General features: G+C 49.4%; 2 protein-coding genes across 2 annotated transcripts in view; both read right to left on the bottom strand.

Annotated features, from left to right (window-relative positions):
- Positions 1–1,295, bottom strand: part of Ncbp2 (nuclear cap binding protein subunit 2, 20kDa) — a 12,918-nt gene extending 11,623 nt beyond the window's left edge. The window contains exon 1 of the mRNA XM_013019493.1: positions 1,157–1,295. Coding sequence (XP_012874947.1) covers positions 1,157–1,234 — 78 coding nt within the window. The 5' untranslated portion in view covers positions 1,235–1,295. The remainder of the gene's footprint in view (positions 1–1,156) is intronic.
- A 2,247-nt stretch (positions 1,296–3,542) lies between these two features.
- Pigz (phosphatidylinositol glycan anchor biosynthesis, class Z) lies at positions 3,543–13,593 on the bottom strand. Its single transcript, XM_013019374.1, has 2 exons — positions 13,391–13,593; positions 3,543–5,430 (listed from the first exon to the last, which is right to left on the bottom strand). The coding sequence occupies exons 1-2, from the start codon at positions 13,506–13,508 to the stop codon at positions 3,863–3,865; spliced, it is 1,686 nt and encodes a 561-aa protein (XP_012874828.1). The 5' UTR covers positions 13,509–13,593; the 3' UTR covers positions 3,543–3,862.
- Positions 13,594–14,166: the final 573 nt, after the last annotated feature.

Here is a 14,166-nt window from a genome sequence, read left to right as displayed (position 1 = left end):
CCGAAGTGGACTGTGGCTCAAATGGTAGAGTGCTCTAGCCTTGACCTTGTTTCCGTTTACATGCCATCAGGAAGGATTGAGTTCCTTAGGGTATAGAACTTTCCCATTTAGTCTTGGAAGGCTTCTATTTGTTTTTACAAACATACATACATAATCTATTTACGTAATGGCCAAAAGTGAGGTTGGGACAGAGCAGGTGCTCCATCGCTTAATCCATGCCCCTGGCCCATGGGAAGTCTTCAGAATAGCACTTAAGTATACTTAACTTTTTTTTGGGGGGGGTCTGGTTGTGGGGTCTGAACTATGGGCCTGGGCGCTGTCCCTCAACTCTTCAGCTCAAGGCTAGAGCTCTACCACTTGAGCCACAGCGCCACTTCCGGCTTTTTTCATTTTGCTTATGTGGTGCTGAGGAATCGAACCCAGGGCCTCATTCATGCAAGGCAAGCGCTCTACCACTGAGCCATCTTCCCAGCCCCTATACTTAACTTTTGAGTGGTGCTCCATCCTGTCCCACCCCGGCCCTTACTGATACAAAATCGCTCACATGTAGTCATTTTCCATAAAGCAAATACACTATAACATAGTGTACTTATGTATATATGACATAGACTAAACTTAAATTTTTCCTCAGGTCTGGGGAGATTTAAGTCTCAGCTCTGCAAGTAATTTCCCTCTTCTGATCTTGACATCCGGACACTCTCAAAGTGTCTAGCCAGACCTGTCTCTTCCTCCAGTGAGAGACAGAACTCAAGCTGGGAGTCTTCTGCCCATAAGTAAAATGTTTAGCACCATCCCACAGGAGAAAAGACGGAGATTCCAGTGCCAGGGTCACCTCCACATACCCTGGGAGTGATCTCACCACACACTTTCGCCCATGGAGACAGCGCTCCCGCTATTCCCATGGCTGCAGCCTCCTGCACTGGCCTAGGTAGACAATGGAAGCCAGAGAATGAACAAGCGAGCTCCTAACTCCCTAGGAGACAAGGTGCCTTATCCAAACACGCTTCGGCATCCAGCTGCAGCCTCCCCGTGGCCCCGGGGCCCCCATCGCGCTTCCCGACGCCGGCAGAGCGGGGACGACCCAGTAAGACAAGTATACACCGTTTCTCAGAGTTCGGACCCAAGGCTGGCCCCGCTCGCGGCCCGCTGTCCTCACCCGGAAATGCTGGTCGCGGTACTGGCTGAGCTCCACGTAGGAGTCGCTGCTCAGCGCCTTCAGTAGGCCGCCGGACATAGCGCCGAGAGGCGGACAGGAACGAGGGCCCGAGAAACACGCCGGCCGACGAGGCGGAAGCGGAAACCTAGGCCGAAGGCGGCGGGAGGTGGGAGTCATCGCGTCCAATCAGAGCACGGTCGTGTCGTCATCTCGCCGCGCGGACGCAGATGTGTCCGACGTCCCACACGGCCGGTCGGAAGGCGGACGCTCAGCGTACCGGGTTCCGGCGCTCCAGGGTGAGGGAGGATGGTTCTCCGGCGGCTGCTGGCAGCTCTGCTGCACAGCCCACAGCTGGTGGAGCGGCTGTCGGAGTCTCGGCCTATCCGGCGCGCGGCGCAGCTCACAGCTTTCGCCCTCCTCCACGCGCAGCTGCGAGGCCAGGACGCGGCCCGCCGCCTTCGCGCTCTCGCGGCCGGCCCCGCGGGCTTTCTGGGTCGCCGCGCTGTACGCTTCCGTGACGCCTTCGCCCAGGAACTGCGCGACGGCCTCCGGGACCGTCCCCGACCACCACCGGCTAGCCAGAAGCGCCCCGGCACACGCTCTTAAGATCTGTGGCTGGGTCTGGCTGAGGTCACCGACTTTCCCTTCGCTGCTCGATCCTGACCTTGGCGTGAAGGAGTTCTCTAGGGCCCCGCGCATGCCTTCGGATTCTGAGGTCGTCGGCCTTCAGACCTCTCGCTAAGAATTCTGGCCAAACCCATATCCACGTTGAAGCCCCGAGATTGGAGAAAGATTCCCTAAGTCTGGCAGATAAATATAGACTGGACCCAAACGACGCACGGACGACAGCCATGGACCCACAGCCAGCCTGCCTGCCTGCCCTCTACTAATGGGACTGCACTGGTGCAGCAGGGTGCTGATTCCAGGGAAGATTTAAGACGATGGGTGGAAAGACAAGCCTTCAGCTGCCAAATTCTCTCATTAAACGTGTGAGCTTACTCGTAAGCATAAGCGTGGTACTTCTCCGACAAGATGGATTAGGAATACTGGGGGTTGTAGGTTCGTGTTAGTATTTATCAACATGTTGGGTGTCTATTCTGTGCTGGCACTTGCTAATTACATTCTGTGTGGCTTGTCTCGCTTCTTACAACCACAGACATGGGAGAAAATGGCCATTTCTCAAGTTGCCCAAAGCTTTGCAGTAGAGTGAAGGCACCCATTTGGCTCCAGGACCCATGTCTTTAATTACAGTCCTCTGCAGTATTTCCCCTGGTCTTTTGGGCCTGCCTTTTCCATTACCACCGGGCAGTGAAATTATTATTACCTACCATGAAACAATCTAGCAGAATTCCTATTCCCCAGTTTTGAAGATCTAGGATGCAAACTACTATCAGCTTCCCATGTTTAGGAAATCCATATTCTATGTAATTTTCTGTAATGATCTATGTAATGATCTCTCTAGATCCAGTAGCCTTGTCCTTACACCCATCAACTTCTTTTGAGGCTCCTCAGTAAATTTCTGAGTTAATCATGAAATCTCATTGCCTTATTGGTATTTGTTGTTTCCGATGCTGAGATGTAAACTCAGGGCTAGGCAAGTGCGCTTCCACTGAGCTATATTCCCAACCCCTAATCAAGAAATCTAGAAAATTTGAAACCATAGAGGAAACATGGGCTTTTACCAGCTACTGAGCATCATGTGGTCTTAATTTCCACAGGGTCAGGTTGACAGGGTGTAAGACAGTGTGTGTGGTCAGAAGGGGAAACACTGGGCTCCTTACTCTGGGAGAATAATTTGTGTGCTTGTGTGAGTGTGTGTGTGAGTGTGTGTGTGTGTGTGTCTTGGGGATTCAACCCAGAGTCTTGAGCATGCTAAACCAGCCCTCTACCAAAAAGTTACATTCCCAGGCCCTGGGAGAGTAATTTTTAAAGACAAGGAACAGAAATGGCTAGAGACTCCTACCACTTACTGGATGGAAAAGTAGAAGACTATGGAGAAAAGGAGAAAAATTTCAAAATTACTTGTTTGGGGAATAACCAAATACTGTGACAGTAGGCACCAAAATAGCCTTAAATAACATAATTTCCACTTGTATGGTTTAAGAGCTTGTGAGAGAAATGCTCTTCAAGCCTGAGAACATACTGTAACTCCAAGAATGACAGTACTTGCAGTGGATACCTCAGAGTTCCTCTGATCTGTTGTGTAGACTAAGCAGTGAGTTGGGGCTTTCGCAAAATCACAGGTAGTGAATGGCAGGGATTCGATCTTGGATCCTCTGAATCCCAGCTACCTGTTCACTCCACTACTATGTCTCCCAAGTGTTTAGAAGGCCCATTGACCTTGTCATGATAGCAAGCGGTTAAGGCATCGTGGAAAGTTTGAGAGGTCATTCAGGAATGTTATTAGCAGTTCATTGTCTTTCACAACCAGGTGCTATTATACATTTGAAACATTACAGTGGCCAAAAGGAACAGGACAGGAACAGACAGTGCCATTGGTTATAGTGGAATTCTTTGGGAAGCTTGGCTTTGGGACTGTTGACTAGTTAGATCTTTGGTGTCTGAGGGAAAGGTACGTGAGCTCACTCAGAAAGCAAAACCATCAATGGCTGTGCCTAGAGAGGAGACAATGGGAATCCTGAAGGAGAACCAGGGCCTTGTTGCAATATTCCAGCCCAGATAACTGTGGAGGTGAAGTGACACCTCCTATGGCTGGATCTTGGGCAGCAGCTGCTCTGTCGTGTTTTCAGATGTCTTCTCCAGTTCCATGATGTGAAGACTAAGGTAGTCTCTCCAAGCCCCACTCAGCAGTGAGGATAGGGCTGGTGGGTCCTCCAGGGTCAAGTGGGGAAACATGCGTGTTTCATTCTTGAGGGGGAAGCTGCACTTCTCCACGGCATGCCTTGTGGTCCCAGGGGTCACCACAAAGAGGCGGCAGAGCCATGGCCCACCAGCTACCTGGCAGGATGGTTGTCTGGTGAGGTTCTTCAGCATTTGACACAGGACCCAGTCCTCAGTCCCACCCATATCCACCACCTCCACAGGTGAGTGGAGACCAGGGAGGTGTAGAAGGTGCTGAGGGGGCATGTAGGTGTGAGAAAAGAGGAGTGTGTAGTGGGTAGACACACTTGGGAGCCCAGGTGTGTGGACCACCTGCTCCAAGTACTTTAGACCTGGTACCAGGCCCCCCTGATGCAGGCAGCCAAAGAAAAAGGCACCCAGGGCATTGGAGAGGACCAGAGTGCCCTTCCAGGGCACAGGTCGGATTCGTGGACTACAGAGCAGAACCAAGGGCACGATGAGGGGGATCAGGAACCGAGCCTCCTGATGGCTAAAGGCAGATAGCAGGGCCAGGGGTATGAAGTAGAGGAGAAGAAGGTAAGACCTGGGTCTCCACAGCAGATCCCTGGCCCCTGGTGTCCTCTGGAGGCCCATTTGCGCAAAGACCCGGAGGCCTACTTGCAGCTCTTGCCACGCAGCTTGCAGCGCCTCAGCATGCAACACACCAAAGAGCAGAAAGCCATTGACTGCCACGTGAGTGAGCCGCGCGTGTGTGCCATGCTTTGCGAGGTTTTGGGGGTCCAGGTTGTAGTGCAAGAAGTTGATGGGTGTAAGGACAAGGCTACTGGATCTAGAGAGGCTGGAGAAGTACCAACTGTCTGAGACTACAAACACCACTGCAGTGAGGGCCACCCCAGGCAGCAGTGCCAGTGCCTCCCAGGTCAATGCTTTGAAACCAGGGTTCATGGTTCTGCGACTGCCCCAGAGGAAGAGGGGAACTAAAGCAAAGGCCAGAAAAGTGGGCCGGTTGAAGAAGCCAGCAGCTACAATGGCCCCAAGAAGCCAGCTGTGCCACTGTGGCCCTGGGCTAGGCTTGTTGGGCATGGGGTTCCATGCCACATGAGGGGACACCAGGACCAGCAACCACGTGAAGAGTAGTCCCTCGATGGCATTGGAGAAGGTCCTTGTGTAGAAAACCAGGGTGACGTAGGAGCCAGACAGCAGGGCCAGGGCGTTCCAGCGATCTGCCCCCCACAGAGGGGCTAACTGGTACACAGCCCCATCCAGGGCAAAGGAGAAGGCAGTGAGGAGGAGCCGGGGCCCCACCAGCAGCACATAGCTACTCACCGGGCCAGGCCATGGACCCAGCTTTTCCCAGAGCCTGAGCAACCAGAAGGCTGAGCCTGAGGTCAGCAGTGGGAAGACCACCGTGCGGCAGGAGCTGCTGGGGTAAAACTCCCAGGGCCGTGTGGCCTGCACTCCCAGGATGTCTTCTGCAGAGAAAGAGGCAGAGGTGAGCCAGTTCTAAGCTCAGGGGTGTACACCCCCAGCTTGTCTGCCCACTAGTAGACACTCCTGCATAACCCCTGAGACTGGACCAAGTGGACTTTTCTTCCTTGATGAGGTACGTTTTATGGGAGAAGTTGACTGAAACTGAGATGCCCAGGTGGGTTTGACCTGACTAAGCCAGCTCTGGAAGAGCAATTTTCTCCACCTGGATACAGAGGAGGCAAGAGAAGATCGAAAGCATGAAAATGATTCAGTGATTCTTTTACCTCCTAGGATGGAAGAGGCTGTTAGCAAGGAATGCAGGTGGCCTCCAGGCGCTGATGGTGAGGAAATAGCCACCACTGTTGTGTGAACTGAATTCTGCCAATAACAATGAGTTTGGAAGCCATTGTTCCCCCACCACTGCCAAACAAGAACTCAGCCCAGGGCTAGGAAGGTAGCTTAGTGGTAGACTGCTTGCCTAGCATGCATGAAGCCCTGGGTTCAATTCCTTAGTACCACATACACACAAAAAGACAGAAGTGGGGGGCTGGGAAGGTGGCTCAGTGGTAGAGTGCTTGCCTCGCATGCATGAGTCCCTGGGTTCGATTCCTCAGCACCACATAAGCAGAAAAAGCCAGAAGTGGAGCTCTGGCTCAAGTGGTGAGTGCTAGCCTTGAGCTGAAGAGCTGAGGGACAGCGCCCAGGCCCAGAGTTCAGGCCCCACAACTGACAAAAAAAAAAAAAAAAGAAGTGGTACTGGTTAAGTGGTAGAGTGCTAGCTTGAGCAAAAGAAGCTCAGGGACAGTACCCAGGCCCTGAGTTCAAGCCCCAGGACTGGCAATTAAAAACAAAAACTCAGGCCTATCCATTCATTTCAACCTAGTGGTACCTTGAGCAGAGCAGAACCGGAGCCAGATTGCAAACCAACAAATGGGTGAAGTTGTAAACTGCTAGGCGTGTGATAGTTTGTTGTACAGGAAGGAAACTCAAGGTAGGTAGGTAAGGCCTCACCTTGTGGAGAGGGCAGAAAGAACCACACCTGGGAAATGAGGTAACAGTGTTCGCTGGGAAAGGGGTGAGGAGGAACAGAAGAAGGCTTTATTCCTCTTCTCGGGATCTCAGAGCCAAACACCCATCTTTATGATGGAGTTTGTCTGTGTCTCTGGAGAGAGGGGTGTGAGAGTGATGACCAGAAACAGACAGGGTAATGTATTCAAGCCAGGTATGATGGCACACGCCTATAATCCCAACATTTAGGAGGCTGAGGCAAGAGGACCACAAATTTGAGGCGAGCCTGAAATATTCAGCAAGACTCTCAAAAACCACAGACATACACACACAACTGCCAAAATTTATGGCTGTGTGCATGGATCAAATGGTAGAGCATCTACTTAGCAACAGCAATGCCTTGCGTTTAAACCTAATACTACCAATAGCTATTATTATTAATTATAAGAACTGAGAGACCTAAAGGGGATTAGCTGTCTAAAATTGCCCTTTAAACCTGGCAACTCTTTAATGGGTAGTAAGATTTGAACCATATCTGAGAAAGGAAGCCCTAAAACTCACCTGCCTGTTGATGGTTTGGGTAGATCCAGAGACATCTCCGTGTGTGTGTGTGTGTGCCTGACATCTCCGTGTGTTTGTACCTGTGCCTGAGCTAGTGTTCTACTACTTAAGCCATAGCTTCCTGCTTTTTTGGTGATTAATTGGAGATAAGAATCTCATGTCCAGACTGGCTTTGAACCTTGATCCTCAGATCTCAGCTTCCTGTGCAGCTAGGATTACAAGGGTGAGCCACTGGCACTCAGCAATATCTCCATATTTAAGAATGAGTAACACTCATATTGGCTACCCAGGGTTGGGGGCTGCTAGACAACATGACCACATGTATTACCCCAGCTCAGAGAGAGTAAAGGTAGTAGGTAACATCTGCTATTTGGAGTCTTTAACTTCCATTTCCTGCTTGGGGAGCAGGGAGTGTCTCTCTCTCTCTCTCTCCCTGCTTTAAGTTTGTTATGCTGAAATAAATCCTTACTGAAATTTAAAAAGAAATCCACCGTTGAACACTGTGACAGAGTTAGCTGGAGGTCTCCCAAATATTGTTTCCCCTTTCTTCTTTAGTCTTATTAGCAGGCACTTGGTCAGATATAAAGGTTATTTCCAGCTTCCCTTGCAACTAGATGAGCGACGTAGTACATTCTGACTGAAGAGATATAAATGAGCAAAAGTATATGACTTACAAAACGTGATCTTAAAGGGAGTAGGCACTCTTTCTGGGAACCTACAGGAGAAAAGTGTCACTGCCTCAAATCACATCCTGTTAAGCTTTCTGGCCCCTGGGAAAGCCCAACTCAAATCATCTCACTGAGAACCTGGCAAGGAGCTTGGCTGACATGAGGCAGAGACCTGAAATAAGATAGGCCTCCTGCATGGTACAGAAAACTGCTCCCAGCAGTTTCCCAAACTGCCATTGTTGTAAACCACCATGACTATTAACCACCTGCTCATAAAACTTTGCTTAAAGGTTAACATTCCCATAATTTCTGAGGACTCTTGAAAGAATGTGACCTCAGAGTGTGACCCTGCTCTGCTCCCTGTCACCAAAAGGAACAGAGCCTGACAAGCCCATCTGCCTAGTGGAAGATTTTTCCAGAAGTCTCGGCTGAAAAGGGCCTCCCCCTGGCCTGGCCTACAATCATGCCCCCACAGTGGTAGATCTCACACCTTGTATCTATCCTGTCAGGCTGAGGCAATACCTGATAGCCTGGGAGGCATGAATAGGAATCCAGGCTCATCTCCAGAGACTCAAAGATACAGACACAGTGGTTGAATGCCAATAGCCACACAAACCCACTCCTCCCAGTCAGGAAAGCATTTGGAAATGACTACCAACTTGTTCAAGACCTCCAAGCAATCAGCAGTGCTGTTGTCATGTTGCACCCATCACTGTATTCTCCCGATTCTCCTGCCTCCACAAGCAACCTAGATCTGAAAGATGCTTTCTTCTGCCTCTGCATGGCTCCAGTCAGTCAGCCACCATTTGTCTTCAAATGGGAATATCCCGATACTGAAAGAAAAACCCAGGTGACCTAGATCAGGCTGCCATAGGCTTCAAAAGCTCACCCACAGTGAGAGAAGAGGTGACATTGTCCAAAAAGAAATATATTCTTCACCTGACTTATCTAACTGTAACCCTTACACACATCACCTTTATAATAACAATAAAAAATTAAAAAATCATCCACAATATTGGGGAAGCCCTGGCAACAGATGTGTCTACCTTCCCAGGACACCTACACTACTCCAGTATGTAGATGACCTGCTCTTGGGTGAGCCCCATGTGGGAACAGTGCTGGAAGGCACTGTCTGACATAATGTGGCCATTTGATCTCTTCATCCATGAAAATAGCCACACAGCCCCGGGAGTCCTTACCCAGACTGTGTGCCCATGGCAACAGCTCATGGACTGTCAAAAGTGCCTGGACCTGGCAGCATCAGGATGGCCTTAGTGGCTACAACAGTCCTGATCAGGGAGGTTGATAGCTCTCCCTGGGACAAGAGATCAGTGTTATATTTCCTTCCCAAACCCAGAACTTGAACTCTTCACAGTTGGAAGTAGCTTTGTCCAAGTGGGACAACAAAAGCTGGGTTTGTGTCCACCACCATAAGTGACATCACACAGGCAGAAGGCCTGCCCCAGGGGTGGTCTGCATGGCAAGCTGAACTCTGCACACAAATCCAGGCTTACCACATGCAGGAAAAACACAGGTAAACAGGCTCATGCCTGTAATCCTAGCTACTCAGGAGGCTGAGATCTGAGGATCGTGGTTCAGAGCCAGCCCGGGAAGGAAAGTCCATGAGACTCTTATCTCCAATAAACCACTAGAAAACCGGAAGTGGCGCTGTGGCTCAAGTGGTAGAGCACTAGCCTTGAGCTGAAAAGCTGAGAGACAGCACCCAGGCCCAGAGTTCAAGCCCACAGTCGCCAAAAAAAAAAAAAAACCCTTCATGGACTCCAAGTATGCTTTCACTACATTTATACAGCAATCTGCAAGGAAAGAGGACTGCTTACAGTAGAAGAAGAGAAAAACAAGGAAGAAATCATCTGATTGCTAGGAGTGGTCTGGGAACCATCCCAAGTGAGGGTTGTGCACTGTAGGGGGGGCATCGGAGCATGGATCATGTCATCAGGGGTAACTACTTGGCTGACCAGGTGACGAGAGGCAGCAAAAAGCTGAGCTCACCTGAAGAGCCAGAACAAACTACCAAACTTGCATTGGCCCCAGAATTGCCTCCTGTCCCCACTTACATCAAGTAGGAGGAGCAATGGGCAAGAGATGAAAAGGGGATGAAGGAAGAAGAGAGCTGGTGGAAGCTGCCTGACCAGAGACTCTTAGGCTTTGGTGCCATAGCCGTTCTTTTAATAAGACAATATCATGGCCAGGGGCTGGTGACTCATGCCTGTAATCCTAGTCACTCAGTAGGCTAAAATCTGAGAATACAGGTTCAAAGCCAGCCTGGAAAGGAAAGTCCATAAGACTCTTATCTGCAGTTAACCACCAGAAAACCAAAAGTGGCTCTGTAGCTCAAGTGGTAAAGCATTAAGCTTGAGCAAAAAGAGCTCAAGGACAGTGAGGCCCTGAGTTCAAGCTCCATGACTGACAGAAAAAAATACAAACTAAAACATCTGGGGAAAACACCTATGGAAAACCTAAGTAGATACTACTTCATTTCAAAGCTACCTATACTATGCACCCAAATAAGTGGTGTGAAGGAAATAACAATGCTCAATAGGAAATGTACTCATTACCTTACCGTGTAACTAACTGTAAGCCCTCTGTACAGTATCTTTACGATAAAATATAAAAAATATACCACATGTGCAAAAAAATAATGCACACCAGAGAACCAGGCCAAGCCCAGGTATACAAGCAGTGGGTGCCATGCACTGAAGACTGAGAAGTCTTGGTCCTGGTCTTCACCTATTTGGGATGGGTTGAAGCATGTCCAACTCCCATTGAGAAGGTACAAGAAGGGCTGAAAGGCCTACTGAGAGAAGTTCTTCCCAGGTGTAGTCTTCCTCTTTGAAAGTCCTCTTTGGACTTCTAGGCCAAAGTCACCTAGGGCATCGCCAAGGTATGGGGCCTATAGGCTCCCAGAGCTCTAGGAAAGTTGAGCACATGAACCAAACCCTCAAAACTACAGCCAAACTGTGTCAGGAATCCCAGTCTCCTTGGGTACAGATGCTGCCTTTTGCCTTATTTTGGGCATACTGCACCCTATGGCCCTCTGGGTACTCACCTTCTGAAATCTTTAATAGTAGGTATCCTCCTATAGTAGGCAGGCAAAGGGGTGGGAGAGCTAAAACATATGGAGGACTTGGGAATATCCAGACATCTCCAGGCCTTGGGGATGACGTTAGTTTCTCTAGATATCCTACAGAAGGTCCTATTCCATGGGAAACTGATGTCACTTACCAGCCAGGTGATATGGTATGGAGAAAAGATCAGAAAAGGGAACCACTCCAACCGACCTGGATGGTCCTTCATACGGTAATATTGGATACCCCAATCACTGTTAAAGTTGCAGGTGTCATTCCCTAGACCCACTACTTCTGGATGGAGAAGGCAACAGCCCCTGATCATCCTGACCAGTGGCAGACAGCCTGAGGCCCAGCGAGCCCTTTCAACCTGAAAATCCAGAAGATTGCCTAGTAGTCTTCTGCAGATCACCAGCCCTGCTCCAACCACACCCTGGAAGCTTGTTATTCAACACAAGGCAAAAGACTGAGGAATCGTCCATCAAGACCTTATGACTCCTTCTTGCCACCCCTATTTGTTTTTGCTAATTGGTCCAGTGGCCACCCTGTTTGCTGTAGGTCTAACCACTATGGCATCTCAGGGTTGGGACTGGAAGCATAAAGTGCTGTGAGCCCCGTTGTAGTGAATTGCTGTGGGAAGTGTTATAGCCGTCAGATATTGGCGTGGGGCACCAAGATGCCTCTGGCATATGACAGTGTGCACCCCAGGCCTCCTGGCTCTGCATTACTATGGCTCCAGTCTCTGTAATTGAGGGAAGCAAACAAATTCTAAACCAAACCACATGGAGGACTGGAAAAAGCTCAGCAACGCTCCAATTTACTTGGCCATAAAGCCAAATTTAAATTGTGAGAACCTGTTCTGGTAACGGTGGTATTCTAACCATGAAAACTAAATGTGGCCTGGAAATCTTCCTGTGAACACCACATGCCCTGTCACTGATGGGAATGCATGGCATGGGACAGCCCCTGACACCTGGGATCTAATGACTCATTGCAGTGCATCCAGCTCACTGTTAGCAGCCTTGCTGATGCAGGCTGGTTCACTGGAAAGATCTCAGGAATAAGTACCTATGCCAGAAGTAGTGACCTGGGACAATATAGCCATGTACAAAAGTTCTTTGTTGATCAGGTCGATGACTCAGCCCTCACTCATGGAAGCCTTATGACAGGGGCTCCAGAATGGCAAGGGACCCATGTCCTCCCTAAGTCCTTTGGAATCCTATCCCTAGTCATTGCCACCCATGGGCTTTTAATCGAACCAATACTGATCTGGCTCAGGACTGCTGGCTTTGCCTTCACGTGAGAGCCACTGGATATGCGGGCCTGGGGCAATACTGAACCTACCATACAACCTCAGGTACACCCTTGAGCCCAGTCCTCTTGCCTCTGCACTTTCCTGGGGGAAGAGTACTGTTCTATGTCAGTAAGTCTGGAGTGGTAAGGTGTGGGAGGCCTCCCTAGACAACAAACAAGTCTAAGCCCCTACTGTTTTGGAGAACTACACTCGGCAGTGAGTCTATTTGATCTTGGAGGTTACAGACTGACCAACATTTGAGAGATCTTGGCCTATCTGGGTTGAGAGTTGCTGGTATTGAGAGATCTTGGCCTATCTGGGTTGAGAGTTGCTGGTATTGGACTTGGGACAGGTAGCCCCAGAGCCTGTCCCAGCTGTGCTGGCTGCTCCCATGCCTACAAGAAGTAGGATTATGACAGGCACTCTTTTTATTAGCTCAAGCCTAGAGGCTATCAAACTGAAGATGTCCTGACTCAATATAAGCAGATAAATCTTACAGGTGACTGATGCTCCTTCTTGCTAGAAAAGCCATCAAAAGGGGGAGAGGATGTCAAGAAGCTTGGCCTAAAAACCTTCAATGAGATAGGACCTCCCACACAGCCCAGAAAACAGTTGGGAGATTGACATTGTTGTAAACTAATAGTATTATCTTAAGCATCAGCTTGTAAAACTTTGCTTAAAGGTTAACCTAAACACAGCATATGATTTCTGAAGACTCCTGAAAGAATGTGACTTCAGAGTGTGACCTGTGATTTCTGCAGACTACCTGACTGTTGACCCGGCCATAAGCCTATGTCGACTGCTCTGTGCCTGCATCCCCCTCCAGACCTAAACTTAACTGCTGTTCTCCTGCAACCCCCTCCCCTAGTTTAAACTCACCTATCAGCAACCAGCTCAGCCCTAGTAGTCCAGCCCTCTCTACCCCCAAGTAATGCTATAAGGACCTTGTAATCTGGACATTGGGGGCTCAGAGTTTGGAGGAGGAAGCCCTTTGGGCCTGCTGGCATAATAAACCAGGGTTACTCCTGCTTCTCTGAGTTTTTGGTTTGGTTTCTCTGTTGTCTGTTCATTTTCCTCTAACAAACATACCAGCAGTCTGAGTGAGCGACCTGTTGGGCCCAGCAGGAAGACATTTTAGGAGGCTGTTGTTTTATTAATATCATCCACAAGGTCAGGGTCGGCACTCGGAAAGGAGATACAAAGTTCCCATTTCTGAGTTCTTATCCCAGTCAGGCTACAGCTTTGCTGTGGGCTCACTGCTCATCAGCACGTGCACGTCCTTCCCTTCCCACTGAATACCCAGTCAGCCTGTCAACCAGATCTTCCCCATACCCAGGGGCTTTACCTGCCATGACCTCAGGTGACTGGAAGAATTCATCCGGATGCACATAGCCTGTCTGAGGGAGGAGGCACCACAGCACTCGCAGTAGGCTGAGGATGCCCCAGAGTAACCTGGCTGCCATTCTTCAGATTCAATGGTTGCACATCTGGCCGAGAGTCTGAAATGAGTTCACCCCTTCATCTGGTACAGTTCTGGATCCACAATTTTGCATCTGTTGAGGGTAACATTTGGTAGTTACTATAATGTAAATTATACCTTAAACTGTCTGAACAAACTCAAAATGGATCTATATGGAAATGCTGATAAGCTAGGTAGGTGTAATCCCATCACTCCAGAGGCTGAGACTGAAGAATCACAAGAATCAGCCTGAGCTACATAGCTAAACTTTGTCTTTAAAAAATTGATGATGGGGCTAGGAATATGGCTTTGTGGTAGAGGACTTGCCTGGCATGCATGAAGCCCTGGCTTTGATTCCTCAGTACCACATAAACAGAAAAAGCCAGAAGAGGTGCTGTCAAGTGCTAGAGTACTAGTCTTGAGCAAAATAGGTTCAGGGACAGTGCCCAGGCCCTGAGTTCAAGCTCTAGGACTGGCAAAAAAATGATGATGGAGCTGGGAATGTGGCTTAGTGGTAGAGTGCTTGCCTAACATGCATGAAGTCCTGGGTTCGATTCCTCAATACCACATAAATAGAAAAAGCCAGAAGTGGTGCTGTGGCTGAAGTGGTAGAGTACTAGCCTTAAGCAAAAAAAGTTCAGGCACAGTGCCTAGGCTCTGAG

The sequence above is a fragment of the Dipodomys ordii genome, unplaced genomic scaffold, assembly GCF_000151885.1.
Source record: "Dipodomys ordii isolate 6190 unplaced genomic scaffold, Dord_2.0 Scaffold45, whole genome shotgun sequence".
Lineage (NCBI taxonomy): Eukaryota > Metazoa > Chordata > Mammalia > Rodentia > Heteromyidae > Dipodomys > Dipodomys ordii.
The sequence above is the reverse complement of the archived record's forward strand: the minus strand, read 5'-3'. Positions and strand labels throughout refer to the sequence as shown.